At 32.0% G+C, this 19193-nt stretch overlaps 1 protein-coding gene and 1 long non-coding RNA gene across 6 annotated transcripts; one reads left to right on the plus strand and one right to left on the minus strand.

Moving 5' to 3' along the window:
• Nucleotides 1-1014: 1014 nt before the first annotated feature.
• LOC144556790 (bZIP transcription factor 1-A-like) lies at nucleotides 1015-11888 on the minus strand. 5 transcript variants are annotated; one of them, XR_013512500.1, is made up of 14 exons: nucleotides 11564-11887; nucleotides 9445-9547; nucleotides 7736-7789; nucleotides 6989-7093; nucleotides 6830-6901; nucleotides 6150-6209; nucleotides 5953-6038; nucleotides 5415-5469; nucleotides 4970-4988; nucleotides 3479-3768; nucleotides 2940-3036; nucleotides 2572-2697; nucleotides 1885-1956; nucleotides 1015-1506 (listed from the first exon to the last, which is right to left on the minus strand). XR_013512500.1 is itself a non-coding variant. In XM_078305232.1 (14 exons), the coding sequence occupies exons 2-13, from the start codon at nucleotides 9532-9534 to the stop codon at nucleotides 1924-1926; spliced, it is 1068 nt and encodes a 355-aa protein (XP_078161358.1). In that variant the 5' UTR covers nucleotides 9535-9547; nucleotides 11564-11884; the 3' UTR covers nucleotides 1015-1506; nucleotides 1885-1923. The 5 variants fall into 5 exon arrangements, 4 of the variants coding, with proteins under 4 accessions (XP_078161358.1, XP_078161359.1, XP_078161362.1 ...); XM_078305232.1 differs by having other exon boundaries at nucleotides 2940-3017; nucleotides 11564-11884; XM_078305233.1 differs by lacking the exon at nucleotides 7736-7789 and having other exon boundaries at nucleotides 2940-3017; nucleotides 11564-11885.
• LOC144556791 (uncharacterized) lies at nucleotides 9919-11096 on the plus strand. The gene is made up of 2 exons (XR_013512501.1): nucleotides 9919-10392; nucleotides 10438-11096. It is a non-coding gene; the product is annotated as an uncharacterized LOC144556791 (long non-coding RNA).
• Nucleotides 11889-19193: the final 7305 nt, after the last annotated feature.

Here is a 19193-nt window from a genome sequence, read left to right on the forward strand (position 1 = left end):
CACTGCGTTTTATTTAAGATAAAACTTTGTTTGGAATCTCCCGGTACAATAATACCCAGCATGTATGTTTTCGGTCGCCTATTATTAGTTTGCAGGGATAGCTCAATGGGTAAGAGAAGAAAAGAAAAATGGCAAAGAGAATTTCAAAAAAAATGAATCAACATTTACGCGTTTAAATATTCTCTCAAGTTGGTGAGTATATTTGTTTTGATAGACCTTAGCAAAATTGTATGAATTAATGACAATTAAACTGTGGAAACCATTAATTTGTAGGGGGGATTTCATGTATACCCCTCAAAAACTTGGAAATTACAAATCTCCCTCTAAGATTCATAATATCAAATGTACCCTTCTAAACTTCAAAAACTCAATTTACCCATGTTAGTGTCTTTTCTATAAAAACTCAATTTAAATTTATAAAATATTTATTTTACCCTTTATTAAAAAAAAATTAGTAGCATGTTTCAAAAAAGTGTCATTCTACTTGATTAGTTCCCAAGAGCAAGTCATTTCTGTACTTGATACTTACACAATCATATATCTAAATAGCACCGTATAAGCATCAGAAGTAAAGAAATAACTAATGACCTCAGAAATAGAATCACATTTTTCTAAAACATGCTAATTTTTTAAAAAAATTTAATAAAAGGTAAAAGTGGGTACTTCATAATTTAATACGAGCTTTAATAAAAAAAAATATTAAAATGGGTAAATTTGTGAGTTTTTTAAAATTTTGAAGGGTAAATATGATATTATGAATTTTAGAAGGGATAATACGTAATTTTCAATTTTTTAGGGGCACACATGAAATTCCCCGAAATTTGTATTACTCATAGGCTTGGCAAAACTAGCCAAATTCTTAACTTGCACAGCGTGGAGGGAAAATCGTACCAAGGATAAGAATTACAAAACCAAAATTTCGGAGCAAACAAATTATTAGTAAGAAATTCAAATAATAATTGCCACACAAATTCCTAACGAGCCTAGAACAAATCAAATCATAAACTAAAATTAGCAAACCTCTAATTGTAAATGCATTAAGCCTTCCTCAGTAAAAGAAACGTGCAGCGTGAACCTCAAGATCGGCTAAATACAAAGGCCTAATCTCCTCAGCATTCATCAGAGAGACTTTACACTTTTACAGGAAACAATCTTTGCAAGTCTCTAATATACAACAAGCATTATCAATACTACCAATGTGTATATTTTATGGATTAGTCATAATGCTAGATGCTACTGCATCCCAAGCCACAATTTCCAAAACAAAATCTAATTCCTTTATCTAAAACTATCATTAGTACTTCAAACACAAACCTAATAGAAAAGTAAAATTAATGAATAAGCAGAAACCAAAAACACAGATCAATACAAAGAAAATGTTGAAGCATTCGTTCTAAAATTTTGCTTGCTCCCTTGATTAGAAATCCATTAGCAGCCGTTGATTAATTAGGTTATCTGGTTCTCTAAAAAACCCTAATTATGTTTCATCTCTTCCACTCAGAAAATCTATACATTTAAATAATATAGAATAGATTATCATTATAAAGAGTTTACAAATAGACAGAAAGAAAGATAGACACTATTATCTGATACAAAATCCTATAGGTTTGGGTATATACGCCAGAATTCAAAAACCAACCGATCTAGTACAGGTGACAGCAAATCCATATGACACCTGTAATCCTGTGCTATTTGGAGCATACTTTTAGCCCATCTGTTTTGTGGTTAATTTGGTTAAATGAGGCTTAAACTAACATTTCAGTTACCAGTGCATAAAGCCAGGTACCATTGTGGCCAGAACTTATGCAGGGACCTACTGGTCAGGATTACAACCATAAATCACAGGATGCAAAAGATATCAACAATTAATAAACAAAATTTTACCACTTCCTAGGTAGAGCTTAATACTGTTGGCATAGAGCACTACAACTCATGATTGCTTTCATTAACTTTCTCCTGCATGCATACAAATTTAATATTTTGTTTAAGTTCATTAAATTCAGAGAATTATCTTTTTGAGGGACAACAAAAGCCGATGAGTTGCAATATTAATGCCGCTTCTAAGTTAAACCTAATTTTTCGAGTTGACATGAGCTCTCAGCAAGCCAAACCTAATGTATTGCAGCATTTGCAGTTAACAGATAAGATATAGTACCTAATGTTCTTGCTGTTTTTGGAAATGACACTGAAACATCAGATTAATCAGATGAATTTGTTATCCTTTTAAATATTGGCAATATAACTGCAAGTAAGCAAGTATTACCATTTAAATTCAAATTAAACTAAAAAGGAGGAAAAGCTCCAACTATTTGTAAACCAGTTATGAAGATTTGAGTTGAGCTGAAAAGTCAAAGAGCAATTAAATCTTTTTTCTTTTGCCTAACTTAACATTTGCTATAAATATATAGTGGTACCACTTGCAAATGAAACAAATAAGTCGTTAAACGTCAGCCATAAATGTGAAAAATATTGGGTGCAAATTGCCAAGGATAGTATCTTAAGATGCTGTGCAAAAGATCCCCTTTAGCTAACAGAAAGCACCACGAGTGAAAGTGAAAAATTTCGAAGTACCTTGAGGGAGGCATTTTCCGAGTTTAACTTATCACACTCATCTTGAAGCCGTTTCAACTCCTCTTTCAGTGATTCGTTCTCCTGCTTCAGGTCAGCTGCATTCTTGGCCACAAGCTCCCACTCAGCCTTGCCACAGAAAATTATATAACCTTAGTAGGATGACCAGATTTAATAATTGATCCTGCACTTCTGTCAATTACTCTTTCTCCAACTAATTTCAAGATTGTTTTCAATAAAATATGTGACATGAAATTATTTGGAGGTAGTTCGTTCACATTGTCTTTAACTGCATAATGAAAATGCTGTCCAGAAATTCTGATGGGCTTCAAGAACTTGTTGAGGACAAATTATGTATTATTATATTATACCTGTTTTTTCAAGCGGGATCGGCGTGCTGATTCACGGTTAGACTGTTTCCTTTTTTGCCTCTTCTGTTCTCTTTCGTCCTATTATTATCACAGAAAACTATATAACAAATACAACGATATAAATAACAAATGAACTCCTAGTACACAAGCCTTCTAGACATATTCATATAAGTGTCCAAGCAGGGGCGGAACTAGAAAATTAAGATTGGGGAGACGAAATAAGTTATTGTAATATAATTTAATTTTACAAGGGGGGCTAAAATGTACAAGTACTTATATAAATTATAAAATATAAAGATTAAAGTGCTAATTTCTAATTTATAAGGGTGGCTAAATCACCCCTGACCAACACATAGTTCCGCCACTGTGTCCAAGTTAATACAACTAATATTATTACATAGTTCGTTAAAGCGGAAAGAACATGCAAATAATCAATTATGACCTTAAGCAAGAAAAAAAACCATGGAATTCCCATAACATAGTAATTAAGGCCAGCAACACACAATGAAAGATGGGAAAATGGTTTCAACAAATAGTACCTGGGGGTTGGGGTCCGTCTGGACCAGACTTCGTCGAGGAGTAGGAGCCTTGACTGTCATGGTTATAGGAGTGGCAGGAGCAGCAGCTGCAGCTGCAGCTGCCCAGTAGTCAGCCGGCGTGCCGCTAGCAGCTCCAGGAGTAGCATATCCGCCAGGGGGGATGGCCCAGAATGGTGGCATTGCTGGACTCACCACCATCTGTTGCTGTTGCTGCAGTGCTGAAGTCGGGGTAGAGCTGTTTGATTTCTTCCTGCCTCTTCCTCCACTTTCACTCCCTTTCTGACTCATCTCTGTGTTATTTATAGTATCAGCAATCATCATATCCAGCTTTGCAAACTAGAAGAGTCTAATATGCCCCTCTAATTCTTAAATATTATAGTGATCCTCTTTTCTCTAACAGATTGCTTTTCCTTACAAAACTAAAAGAATCTAATATACCCTTCTTAATTCTAAATAGTTAAAGTGATACTCTTCTCCCTAGCAGATCTTTTTTCCTTGCAAAAGTAGAGCATGCATAGTAAGGAGGTGCATTGAGAGATATTGTCACATATAGGCATACAAGATGGTTCATAACTTAATTATGTTGTCGGGGTATGGAGGATATTTCTTGTTTTGCATAATTTACATGACACTTTGCAGTATATTAATTTGATCTAAATAATTCTTCCAGTACAAGTCCTTTCCATGTTTAAAATACATCTGTTCATCACTTCAATTTTGTTTCCTGATAATGATCCTCTCATATATAAGTAATTTAGACAAAATTCTTTGCAGTATATGAGAGGATCATTATCAGGAAACAAAATTGAAGTGATGAACAGATGTATTTTAAACATGGAAACAAAGAATAACTCGGAAACAAAATCATCATGTATGAGAGGATCATTATCAGTACAAGTCCTAGGTGCGTTTGGATGAAACAAAGAATAACTTGGAATAGCTACTAACCCGACATTTCGGAATAGCTACTAACCCAACATTTCTAAGGAATAGCGGAATAGCAGCTAATCCGAGCTATTCCTTGTGTTGAGAATAGCTTTTTTTTCATCCAAACGTGAAAAACAAAGAATAGCTCGCTAGGAATAGCTACTATTCCTGGGTTGGAGCTATTCCCGTGTCATCCAAACGTACCCGATTCTTTCAAAAAGTCATGAGGGAAAATAGTGCCTCAACACCAGTATGTTTAATTTGGTTTTGAAAAGAAATCTTATAAAAAAGTTACCCGTAATTATGTAATTTGTTGATTCTAAATCATGGCAAGACTACAAAAAAAATATTTTTGAAATTTGCAAGAGAAGACTAATTAGGCATGGAATACTAAATCTTAATAAATGCTCCAGTGTATTCTTTTTCAAACCAACAACAGTAAATTGTAAATCTTAGGCATTCAAAAACAGGGAACCACGTAACACTTCATTACCATTTTTTCAATAAATTTCAAATGCATACGTTTGTATTTGCGTTAGCTTGTGCAGGCGAATTGAAACATACCTTTCCCCGAGCTCATAGCCTGCAAAGGATGAATACTTTGAGTTAGCTTTAAACCATTACAGTAGAAATTTGCTAAAATCATGAATCATCCTTAAATTGCAAAAGAACTAGCAATTAGCCTTTAGAGACTTCAGTTCTTCTGCTCAAACAATATCACTAACTATGAAATAGTAACAACATTAAATTTTCAAAATTAAACAATTTTATGGTTTATGCTTATTTGTAGTATTTAAAATAACAACAAATAAAATATAAATCCAATTATTGTACAATGTTGTTAAAACTAAGGGCAAAGTAGGTGATTTAGTGCAATAATTGAAAATATATGGCCTTTTGGCAGATTGTTATACTTATAATTCATACAATATATTATGAGATGTACTTTTTGTTAATTAGTGAACCTTTACTCAAATCATCATGTTAAGAAATGTGCAAAAAAAAAAACCTTGTTAGTACTTGAGCTGCTTCCTTCCGAAGAATCATCACTTCCGCTCTCACCGCTATTGTTATATAAGTAATTTAGACAAACAAAAAGGTATGCTTCAGACCACAAAAATAGATTTAAATTGAGCTAAGTAAAGAGTATAAAATTAAAAAAAAGTGCATTGCACCTAGTGAATACATGATAAGAATTGAAGATATGCTTATTATGTACAACGTAGTTAAAAATATAGGGTATGCTTCATTGCTCATTTATCTTATTTTTTTCCAAAACTTGTTGTTTAGTTCTTATTATCTTAATATGTTCTACATACAATACTTGACCCCAACAAGGTTGAAAAGAACCGGAAATCAACAAAAAGGTATGCTTCGTTTATCTTATTTTCACAGAAACTTGATGTTTAGTTCTTATTATCTTATTATGTTCTGCATACAATACTAAACCCCAACAAGGTTGAAAAAGAACCAGAAATCAACAAATTTCTCCATGGGTTTACGGGCTGAACATGCTGAACATGCCATGATATAGAAAATATAAGTACCTTTGTGAAGAGGTGCCATTGGAAGAGGATTCTGACTTCTTCTTTCCTTTCAATTTTTTCTCAGATTTACTTTTATTCGACTTTCCCTGCTCAAACAAAGGACGCATAGCATTATTCGATAGAGAAATAAAATGAAAATACAACCCTCCTCACTCCCTAATACATGCGCACACAGAGAAAAATTAAATGCTGCTTACTGAAGCTTCCGTAGTGCCGTTTGGAGATTGTGTAGGATAAGGATTGTACTGCACAGAGCCCTGACAAAAACAAGTGAAGAGAAGTTTCATTACAACAGATATTTCACAAATGCACCAGCAAGGCAATAAATATTTCATTGGCTAATCTAAAACATGGAAGCCTCACAGACATCATTCATTGAGACAAACAGAAGGAAGCATTTCGGAAACCATTTGAAGTTAAAGCAGAAAGTAGATCTAGATAGAATATCTTCTCATTTTTCTATAGACATTTCCCTTTTTGTAAAGTTATATTTGGTCTTGTAGTATTTACAGGGAATGCCAATCCTGGCATTCTAGAGCAACATGAACGACAATAAGAAAAATGAGAAAAACCTCTCATGTCAACAGTAAATATCACATCTTAACTCCCCAAGTTTCTGAGGAGTACCAAAACCACATCCTAACTTGTCTTCCCATGTTCTACAGAAATAAAAGATCAGGAAGGAATAGCAGTGCACCGAACTAGCAGACAAGTCCAGAAAAAGGTATAGCAAATATTTTTGTGCTTTGCAGCAGTTTGCATACTATTTCTCATCTTGTAGGATTTTCATGGAAGTTTCTCATTTTCAAGGGGTACACACGGAACTATTCTTAAAAACTTAAGCATACATAATAAATAAATAAATAAATAAAAATACCGGCTGAACAGGTGGATATGGGTATACTCCTCCATGTGAATACATAACATACGGGGTCCCGTAAGGAGCCATCTGATAAAGCAAACACAGTTATAACTAAAAGTAACAATAAAACTTACACGATTTAACAAAAATGGTTCAAGTATCAGTCAATAATACCTGTGGACCCCACATATAAGGAGGGTGGCCCTGAGGACTGGATGCAATCTGAGGAGGAAAGCCGGGTGTGGCCACATTTGTACCAGCAGCGGGATTGTAATATGCCTATTGTATTTGTACATTCAAAATGTCATACATACAACAACAAGAGAGCTTTCTGCAAATAACCCCCCCCCCCCCCGCACACGCACAACCCTTTCCTACACAGCCAGCAACACACTTTTTTCTGGATAGTTTGCAACTGACACCTAATCAAGACTAGATAAATAAATGTGACTGATTTGCCCCTATTTTCTATATATTAGTTCATTTAAATCATTTTATAACAACTTGGAAAGGTTGAGCACTATACAAAAGCTAGCTGGAGATTCTGATTGTAGTTTAGAGCTTGAGGATAAAGAAAGGCTTGTAATAGTTATGACTTAACACGCTTGACAGCCACTGTCAAGTTTCTCAAAAAAAAAAAATATATATGACTTAACATTGTTTTAAGAATAAGCCAGGTGGGCATTAGTCTCAAACAACAAGACATACTGCACATGTATACAAATGAGCTAAAATTGGGTACTATTTACAGTAGCCCACAATAATAATGTCTAACACAATAAAGTGCCAACAACATTGTACAAGTAAAAGCAGTTTGCCTCCATTCCCCTCAAATATGTTCAGATTTTCATATATATTTTTGCCAAGAATAATGGAAAAAAGTTTAAATGGTTTTAAGTCTAAGTTTTTAAATTTTTGAACCTGATATGAGGCCCAGTCGGCATAAGCCAAGGCAGGGGTAGCAGCTGGTTGGCTCTGATATAATAAGAAATGTAGTTGCTCAAATTAAATATTAGGATGGATAAGCATATATCTATGGTAATATAGGAAACTTTCATACATGCACCTAGAACCTCATAAATTATAAAATGATAAATAGCCCCCAAACTTTAAATACTTGTTTTCCCCAGAAAACTATGCCAAATATTTTATATATTATCCATACTCCTTGCCCTTCTTTTATACAACTTGAGGAGGGATCACTTAACAATCCTTTATTTTGACAATCTTCAAACTGATGTTTAAATTGAAATCTAACATTATAGGCATGATCTATATTATCCACATATCATGTCTGTAAAATATAATTACATTTGATGTATGTTTCACCATACATCAAATGACTTGAAATTGCATCATCAAGTAATACTGAAATTGCATGACATTAGATTGTTAGGCTATCAAAATGCCTAATAACCTAGAAAGCTATTTTTAAATTTTCAACATTATTTCAATTTTAAATTTTCAATATTATTTGAATTTTTTTTTTTGAAAATTTATTGCCGAGATTGTCAAATTAACCATTGTAAAGTGATCCCCACTTCCCTTCTATTTCATAAAAGAGGAGGAATCCACTTACAACATTTATAAGTTACAACATCTTACAACAGTTCAGTTTTGCGATTTTAGAAGTTCAAATAGTCAATCCAAACCTTTCAAGATAATATCTATATTAAAATGTGCTTGGAGATAAAATTTTAGATTTTTTTTTTTTTACTATTCATTAAGTATTTTACAAAACTGTTGTTTTTCAGTGGTCTAGATGTGTCTAAAAACAACAGTTTTGTAAAATACTTAATAAATAGTCAAAAAAGTCAAAAAAATATATATATAATTTGATATAGAAGCACATTTTAATATAGAGATCATGTTGAACGGTTTGGATCGACTGTTTAGAGTTTAAAAATCACAAAATCGAATTGTCGTAAGATGTTGTAACTTACAAATGTTGTAAGTGGATCCCTCCACTTCATAAAATACAATATATCCTTGTTTAACACTCACTTGTACAACTCTTCAGGAAAAAAAAAAACTCACTTATACAAGGTAGAGAGAAAATAATAACAACTCAAGAAATTGAAGCAAATTAGCAAACACAAGAATGTAAATGATACTATTCCGAAGGGTATGCATGACATTTGTTGTTTTGGGCAGTTATGATATATTTCTAAATTTTCAGAGTATAGCATGTTCTTTTTCAACAATATCTGGTTGAACCAACTTCTGAAAATATTCAATAACCCCTATTTGGGGTAAGTTTTCTAAATTTCCACACACCTCTTAACAGTATCCAAAATCTTCTAAGCAGCACCTTGGACGTTTACATGTTTACCACGGGCATATAAGATGACGAGCTATTGGTTGTTAGAAAAGAAGGATAGGTACATGTTTACCAGGGGGCCATATGAAATAATGAACTATTGTTTGTCAAGAAAACAAGGATTGAATTTGAATAATAAACAACAAGCACTTAATGCGGCTAGTATGGTATTGCCGGCAAAAGGAACCAATATTTGCCGCCCACTATTTTGCCAATTTAGCTAAAACAAAACCACAGATAGTAATCCTGGAATGCGGGGGACTATATGTGGGTGTAAGTTCCATTGCATGGCTGTGCATGAAGAGTATACCTGAGTGGAAGAGGGTTTGGGGTCTTTAGAGGGAGAATCAGCATTCTCTTTATCTGTCTCTTTCCCTCTCTTCTGCCTGGTTTGTACCATCCGTGCCTATTTCCTATGACAGATGTAAAAATTAACAAAACCCAAAATTAAACAGGTTCGGAACTAAGAATACTGTGTGATTAGTGAGCATATAAACGACAAGAAGTTGTATAAAAAAGTTACCGCTTCTCAGTTTTAATATTTTTGTTTGACTACGAGAGGAACTAATGCATCACTATTTTTGTTGAATTAGAGTTGTCAAACATCCCTAAATATTTTTCTTCCAACAACTGTACCAAAGTAAACGATCAGAAAACTTTCTCAAAGAGAAACAGAAGAAAAGGGTGTATTATTGAGCAATAGGGTTCAAGTTGGGCCCCATGTTATCACAATATTCTTACAATAATAGTGTTTGAATGCTCCTAAGACGATCATTGGCAATAATAAATGGGATAAATTCCAACTCCAAACTTAGAGAAACATAACAAAGGCAATCATATTTGTTTTTCGAATTTTAGAGAGGTTATCCAGATTGAACTTTGGGTTATGCAAAATATAACCAGATTTCAGAAAAGATAACAGAATGCCTTCCTATTCCTATCTTAATAGGGTTTTAAAATAAAAGAGGATTATTCCAATCCTGAATTAGGATAGGATATATTTGCAATAAGCTTATTTCACAACCGATACATAGCTTATCAAAATTTAAAAAAAACAATGTATAGATACTCTACGATTTAGATAGGCCATCTATCACATTTGGTGCAATTTGAAAAGGGATTGGTCATCCATTAAGTGAATTTAAAATTTAACAGTTTTGTTTTTACCAGCACTTGATTTGTGATAGCGATTCTCAAATTACACTAAAGTTGACATTAAAACTATCAATGATAAAGAATAAAAAAAAACTGTCTTTTAGTTTCATCTAATGTTGATATCTATTGTCACATCTGCTTAATGAAGTTGATTATTAACACATCCCTTCCCTTCCGAGTTCAGGACACATGACAAACAAACAACAAACAGTACATCTTTTTGTTTCAAAAAAAAAATTCATGGACAGAAGAGATGTTCCAAATATAATTCCAGAGGAAATGTGAACTTTTGGTAGTTCACAGAAGGGCAAGACAGTAAACAAACCAATTATATACTGATGGTTTTACTGTGTCCATTTGTATCATCGTAATTGACTTTTCCTAAGGGCTGCACTTCATGTGTACCCAATAAGAAGCTCAGTAATAGTAACAGATTCAAATTGGACTAACAATGGAAAGTAACAGAACAAAATTTCCAGCAGCCATGCTGGATCTGGATCCTCTTTAGTAGGGAACATGGAGATGTCCCTGGTCCAATCTGAATCTTTCAATTCATATTCAATAGAATTACTCTTAATATTGTTAGACTTATACATGTGAAGTTGTGAACTATAGATTTGTTGTACCAGCTGGTATTTTTCTGAACAAGACATGAACTACTAGTGGCTACCTGACATGACAAGGAATTTCTTTTGAACCATACTAAACAGTAGGTGGTACACTAATATCACTCCAATGTTGACTTAAGAATGCTAATGAAATACACTACATAGAATGATGTGAGGCAATAGCATCTATTGCTTTTATGTGGCAAAAGATGGCGCAAGCTAAAAAATTTAGGTGATAAAGATGGCGAAAGCTACAAATAATTTCGGGAAAGTAAAGAGTATTTGAAATTAAAATTTTATGTGGATCAAACAGATAATTAACATCCAACAAATACAGTAGTTATACTCAATTTTGAACTCGCATCTGCTGCTATAGTTGCAATCCTACCATACTAAGCACATAATTCAGACCATCCGTTTCAAATCTCACACGAATCTCAGACACTCCCAGCTGAGAAGTCAGCAAGAAGTCGTGCGCATTCGATTGAGTCAGATGGATCAGGATGTGTGCCCATCACAGCTTTGTCAGTAGATATGGACTCCTCAATTTTTACTACAGTTACTGTATAATAGCCAGAATACTAACTTTAACAGACGTGCTGGTTTAAAGGTTAAAACTATGAACTAAGATACTTTCTGCTATTAATAAAATGGCGAACCACTCACCGTCAGAGGTGTCTGAGCTTTGGTCGGAAAATCTATCGGCAGCTCAGGATCCAATAATTTCGCGCGAAAGAACGCTTCATGAATCGCAAGAGATTCGCCGTCCGAATTACGCCGATTCTTCCTTCCTTACAGTCTGAGTGATTGCTTCTTCTTCAGATGCAGTTGTTTAGCGATTCGATTGTTGAAAGGCAGAGCCGAAAAGCTGATGTGATCGATTGATGGTGGGAACTGGGAAGAGAGATTTAGGGGTCGCGTGGAGTGTGTTTCGTTAACAAGGCCAAGGGGAGGAGCTACGGCGCATAACCTCATTCTGTACCAATACGCCCGAACAATTTAAACATTTTACAACAACGTTTTCATCTAATAAAAACGTGCTCGTAATTTTAGTAAACACGATATTAATAGATATTTTAGTTGAGGACTTGACTATAAAGTTACCATGACAATGGAGCATTTTATTTAGTAGTAGTCCACAGAATATTCCATATATGGCATAAAAATTTATTAATTTTACACTTTTTTTGTTTAAAACTATTATGTCAATATTAAATGTTTAAGAATATACAATCTCTTTCTGTGTGAGAATATTAAAGTTTAAAAACTACTGATAATATTTACAGGATTTATTTTTGTGTACAGTGTTGTTACTATCAAATATAAAAAAGACGGCTTGTTTTGATTATAAAATTCGCAGCTATTTTCCTAATAATAATTGCACAGAGATTAATTAGTGCAAGGATCCATCAAATTTTCAGCAAACAAAAATTGTTAACAGAGAACATCAAATTGCCACAATGCCGCGAAAAATACCAAAATATTATAAATGTTCCAAAACCAAACCACTTCGGATTTATGAAATTTACAAAAATTAATTTTATTAAAATTTCAAATAAATCCAAACATACCCTAATTTATGACATTTACCGATTTAATTTCTTGAATTCCAAGTTAATTGGATCTTTGATTTGTTTGCACAAATAAATTTTGAAACATATTAAGGACATGAGTTGCAGTTGGTAAATTTAGGATCAAACCTCAACGAATAAAACTACGAACAAACACACACATCCTAAATGTTCTCTATTAGAACTTTTATGCATATTATTCAGTGTATAAAATTTATGCTGAAGGAGATTATATGTAAGTATTTGTAAATTTAGAATTGTAGTGTGGTCTGAACTAATTAAAAAATACGAACAAACGTGGAATAAATTTATTTGATGTATTTTTTATGTATTTATTTAAATTTTGTACCAATAAATTTATCAAAATATAAAAATATAAGTGAAAAATTACTTATAAGTGTTTTATAATGTGATATCTTAACATGGCTTAAATAATTAAAAACGTGTACAAACGCACGTCAATGCATCAGCAGCAAAGCTTCCGTTTTTTTATTTTTTCTAAATATTGACTCATGAATTTCATTAAACAGTGTATTTCTTCCCTTTTTTTATTCCATTTCAATCCTTCTTCTATTCTCTTTTTGCAAATTATGTCATATTCCATTCCTCTCTCATATCCCATTCTCTATTTATATTCTCGCAATTGAAATTCCTGTGTCACTGTCATTGCTTCTCATGCAACTGAAAAGACACGACTCACCCACTTTACAAAATTGCTTGAGAATCTTTTTCTTTTTTTTTTCGAAGAGCATGAGAATTATTTTTAATAAAAAAGTTGCGTGCAATACGGCTAGCAAGAGTGATAAAATACAAATGCGAGTTTAAAAAGTATTCACATAAATTTTAAGCGATAGGGTACAGAGAACCTTTTTTTTTTTTTTTTTTTAAAAAAAAATCTGTCCAAAGAAAAATCGAATTGATTTAGGAGGATAATTTTTGTTTTGAATAGAACTTAACAATAAAACTAGTGTTCTTAAGCTTACTAAGGTGTTTGATGAACTTAACTCAAAAATATATTATATCGGTATCAAACGACAAATTTATACCGTTGAAATTCATCTACTTCACAAGTGATGAATTTACATGCATAGATTTTAAGTTTTCGAATTATTTTAGTATAAAATCGAGCTGTCAAAATTAAAATGTTTATAAATTAATTTTAGTGCATTATTTTTTTTAACACCTTTTAACTACTCGACTTTATACAAAATTAATATAAAATTCTAAAAACTTTATATTTAAATAATCACTTATAAAATAAATCAGTTTCAATAGTTTAAATTTATTATTTAAAATTAATCTAATAAATTTTGGAGTTAAACTCACCGAGCACCTTGGTGAGCTTAAGAACACCCGTAGTTCTACTCGAACTTAACCCCCAAAGTATTATGTCTCAGTTCAAGTTTTGCTTTAAATCAGACTAAACCGAGCCTGTTGCATCAAAGTCAACTATTGGGCTGTGACTAATTGTTTTATATTTCAACAATGGGCCATGCTAGGCTCGGAGCTTCCATCCCTTTAATGGTCCAAGATTTGAATACTTCATCAATATATTGGAGGTTGAGGCGCATGAATGCATGATCATGCTCTTATGCCAATTCCTTGTGTGACTGTTCCTCTCTGTTCCGGTTCAGTTGATTTAGTTTTCAGTTTGATTTGATTCAGTGTCTTCTCAGCTGCACATTCCTCTGAATGGTGACTGTCTCGATTTGATTGATTCAATTTTCAATCTGGTTTGATCTAGTGCCTTCTCGACTGTACTTCGGTTTAGTCTGCCAGAAAAAACAAGACAAATAAGCGTACAGAGGAAACAATCATTAGGCTTCTATGATTCCAATCAAGCAAAGATTATCAAATTTGTATCTACGGGATGCACATATCCATGTGTGTTTTTTATTTGTTTTTACAGCTGAAAGCTTTTAAAGACACTTGTTGTCTACTATCATGTAACAACTGCTTGTATCTTTTTGAATCAATGCAAATGCCTACGATCTTTTTACCAAAAAAAAAATTGGATCACCATTTAGATTTATCAAATTATGTAAAATTTGGTGGAATTTAGCTACAACACACGAGCCGCGTGAGTGTGTTTAATTAAGCTTGCTAAATATATATATTTATTTAAGAATTAAAGGTCAAATCACCTAATACACTTTTAAATTTCTATGTATATTATAGACAATTTTTCCACTTTGTGAGTTTTAAACTCATAATCTCTCACATGTGAGTTATATGTGTCTTTGTCACTAAATTAAAGATAGATTCTTGAACTTGCTAAAATTTTAGAACTACTTTTAATAATATAAAATTTTAGTATCACTTAAAAAAAGTTATTAAGAAATATTTTTATTTGACGCTCATGATTAAAAATCTCGGCTCCGTCACTGAATACAACGCTAGCTTTGAATAAAAAAAAAAAACTAGCAATTAAATAATACTGGAAGTGTACATCATGGTAACAAATGCAGTAAGATTTATTTCATATTCGTTGGAGACTTAACTAGTTGACTTGCGCAAGAATTCAGGATGGAGACTAATTTTACTAGGCAATTGTGTTGAAGACTCGATGGAGTCATGGATGCACGAAGACTTGGATCAGATTTCTTTGCAAACGATGAGCCTACCTGCCTTTACAATATTTTGTTAGCTTTGACAAATTTAACTTGTAATCTCCAAACACAGAACTAGAAATTCATGATATGAGTTATGAGATACTAAAAATTAAAATAAACAATATATATATTTTTTTTTTTGGTTCCTAAATAAACAATATGTTGTTGGTGAGAATTGAATTCAAACTTTTTACAGCTACAAACTAAGCTCTAACAACTAGAACTCAAGTAGACATATCATATTTCACGAGGGGAGCTAGGTTAGATAAAAAGTTCTAAAACAATTCAATTTAATTAAATTTTAATACACATAACTAAAATTTAAAAATCACATAGTGGTTTAGTATCTGTACGAGTGAATGTAGATCCGCCCTTGTCCAAATGCATACCCTCCTTTCCACGAGATCCAAATGCAATACCTGAATGAGTAGAATGAGATCTGAATCGTCAATTTTAATCAGACACAAATCTCAAAATAAACTCTCTATATCAAGTTAGGCGTTGAATTCCAATCGTTTGGACACAAATTTAAAAGTGAAGTCTCTCTATCTAAATAGGAGTCGAATTCCAATCGCTCAGTTGCGAAGGCATTGTATCTAGGAGGATACGTATTCTCTTTCCGCCCCTTCTCCAAAATTTTGATTCTCTAAAGTAACTCAAATTTTAAGTTTATATATGAACTGTCCGATCTATTTTGACACAAATATTAAAGTGATCATGTACATTGCACCTCGGATTATATTAGTTCGGATTCTAATTGGACAATTTGAATCTAATCTTAATTTTTGAGTTACTTTAGGGGATCCAAATCCATCTCCCCCCTCCTCAGTTACTTCTCTCAGTCTAACTATCTTTTTATTTAATATAACATTTTTCACAAATATATATCAAGCATGATATTGATGTGAGATTCTTTGTAGTGCCCAGCATGTTTTGTACAGACCACAAATGGATGTAATTTGAAAGTTTGAAATATTAAACAAAAAAATTGGATGTTGAATATTTAAAATTTGATTTTAGAACCTTGAGGATATTTTTAACGATTTATATTAATCAATATTGTAATAAATATTATGTTCATGTAAAATTGGCTAAAAGCAATAGTACACTAAAATTTGAAAAATTACCCTCTAGCAAGATGTGAAAATACAAGCAAATAAAAAAATATATAAAACTTAAAATCTAAAATTTATTGAAGCCACTTTTTGAAATATATATTAAGAAACATTGCTAATCATACAGATAAAGTAATCAAATTACTTTTGGGGGCTCATTAACACTCAAACAAAAATTTTACAATCATCTGTGAACTGTGATTAATTCTGACCTCTCAACTAATAACTTGAACAATTCTAAACTAAAACACCTTTGAGAATTAACATAATCCTTTACAAACCATTTCCCATGCAAAAGAAACCAAGTTGCAAAATTCAAATAAGTTGAAATCCGAATGCATGAACAGTAACCCTGAAATTCCGAATCCATCCGTCTAATTTTTTCTGTGCACGCATCTTGAAACAGTTTAACGGTTGGATTCGGAATTCCAGGAATTTCAGGATTACTGTTCATGTATCTGGGATTTCAGCTGATTTGAATCTGTCAATCAGGATATCTAGACCAAAAAAAAAAAAACTGTATTGTTCGGAGAAACCCTTAATATTGCAACCTGAAAACATGCTTATTGTTGGAATTAATCAGATGAAATTGATAACTAAGAAGGTAATGAAATTGATAACTAAGAAATTACTTTCGACAGGACACTAGAAAATCATGAATCGTAAAATAGAATATCAAGAAATCGAAAAATTCTACAAAAATCAAATGATGGCACAACAAAGAATCTTTTAACATAAACAGTTTTTAAAAATTCATGTTATAACACGCAATGATAAAATCCTTATATCAATATAACATTAAATCAGGGGGAATTGCACATATACCTCTCAAAAACTTCAAAATTGCGTATTTTCCCCACTAAACTTTGAAAATATGTATTTTCCTCTCTAAACTTCAAAAACTCACAAATTTACCCATTTTATTGTTTTATATTAAAACTCATTCTATATTTATAAAATATCCATTTTACCCTTTATTAAAAAGCATAAAACCCGGATGCAAATTTGAATCCTAAGAGTTCCTCAACGTCCGATATGTGCACATCGTATTAAGATATGTGCGTGTCACTCCAATATATGTGTGTGTTTGCTTTGAGATTCGTGTTGATCTAGCTTGCATGGATCTTAAAGCAATTCTGATCTGCACGCATCGCATTAAATTTGGTGCATGTCACTTCATTATCCGTGTGTGTTCACTTCATGATTCATGCTGATCTAGCGCGCACAAATCTTAAATTGATTCAGATGGTAAAGTAACTCTTTATATTCATAATTGAGTCTGATGGACGTTTTATGCTTTTAATAAAGAGTAAATAGAAATTTCATAAATTTTGAATGAATTTTTAAAATTTAGAAAGGGAAATACATAATTTCAAATTTTAGAGAGAAAAATGCATAATTTTGAAGCTTTTTAGGGATATACGTGAAATTCCCCTTTAAATTAGTATGAGGTCGTTCAGAATAAATAGTCCAGAAATCATCCAACATCAGTTCATGTCTAACAAAAACATTTATAAAATAAATCAACTAATTATCTGACATTTTATAAAATATGAAAAATTTGAATTAGGCTATGGTACTTTGCAGAGTGAGAACCAGTCCATGCTATAGATCACTATTTATTTTTATAAAGTTCAAACAATTAATCTAAACTGTTCAACATAATCTCCATATAAAAATATATTTGAAACCTAAAATTCACATTTTTTATAATATTTTGCCACTTTCTTAAAAAATCAGAAATCATTACTTTTGCATTGGTTTAAAAATCTTTAGATAAAGTGATTTTCTAGCTATCTACAAAAATAATATATAATTTGTTCTCCAATGCATTTTTATATGAAATGGTGTTGAACAGTTCAGATTTATTATTTTAATTTTATAAAAGAATATATCAATCCATAGTACAGACCATTATGTGGTTTGCAAAATACTATAAAAAAATAACTTATCCGGCTTGGGAAATTGAGTACAAACTTTTTTGAAACTAACCAGTTCAAATCGAGTAATTAGAATTACTTTAATTAAACAATTATAATACAGGCTCTTGAATTCAATTTCAAGGCCCGTAGAATGATTTAATTCAAAACATTATAATGAATAGAAAAACAGTTTAGATCATGAATAGTAAATAGTAATTGAGAGGGCTGGAGGCTAGAGAACGTCAATGAAAACAGAGCATGTATTTCAGGCCCATGATGACAATTTCTCATAAATACCAGAGGATGTGAATTTTATTTAAATCTAAGTTTTGAAAATAACAGATATTTTATAAATGTTTCCGTATTTAACCAGCCAATAGCTACCTTTATTTGTAAAATAAAGGGAGCAAATACTCAGCTGACTGAAAAGGATAAAGATACGGTCTTAAGAAGCTCATTGTTAAAATATATTTAAGGTTACAAAAAATATATAAAAATTGTCACTTGACGGAAAAAAGAAGAAGAAAAAGATAAAGACACCAGCTAAGGGTGAAAACGGATCGTATCGGATACAGAACGGATAGTGGTTAAAAGTTAAAACTATAGCCGATAATTTTTTATTTTTTTGGATATTTTAGACGGATATTAGATGGATACGGATCGGAATTCGAATTAGATATTTGTTATAAATATTAATAAAAAAAATACTATTTATCAACTTATAATCCGATTTTTTTTATTAATATGCAAAAAATAAATAAAATTTTAAAAAATATCCAAATCCCGACTGAATCTCGAAAACTACCCAAACCGGTTATCCAATAACCGGATTTGAGACAAATTTACGGTTAATGGATTCCCGGACTCAAAACAATATATCCGGTTAACCATTAACCGGAAAGTTATATATATATTTTAAAAATAACATATCCGGTTAATGGTTAACCGGAAACTTTTATTTATTTTTTTTTTAAACAGAAAATTTAAAATTTTTTTATTTTTTTGTATTGAAATATTAGAAATGTTGAATATATTTCTTTAAAAATAGATGAAATACAATATAATTTGATTTATTA

This window comes from Carex rostrata, chromosome 7, assembly GCF_964058835.1.
Source record: "Carex rostrata chromosome 7, lpCarRost1.2, whole genome shotgun sequence".
Classification (NCBI taxonomy): Eukaryota; Viridiplantae; Streptophyta; class Magnoliopsida; order Poales; family Cyperaceae; genus Carex; species Carex rostrata.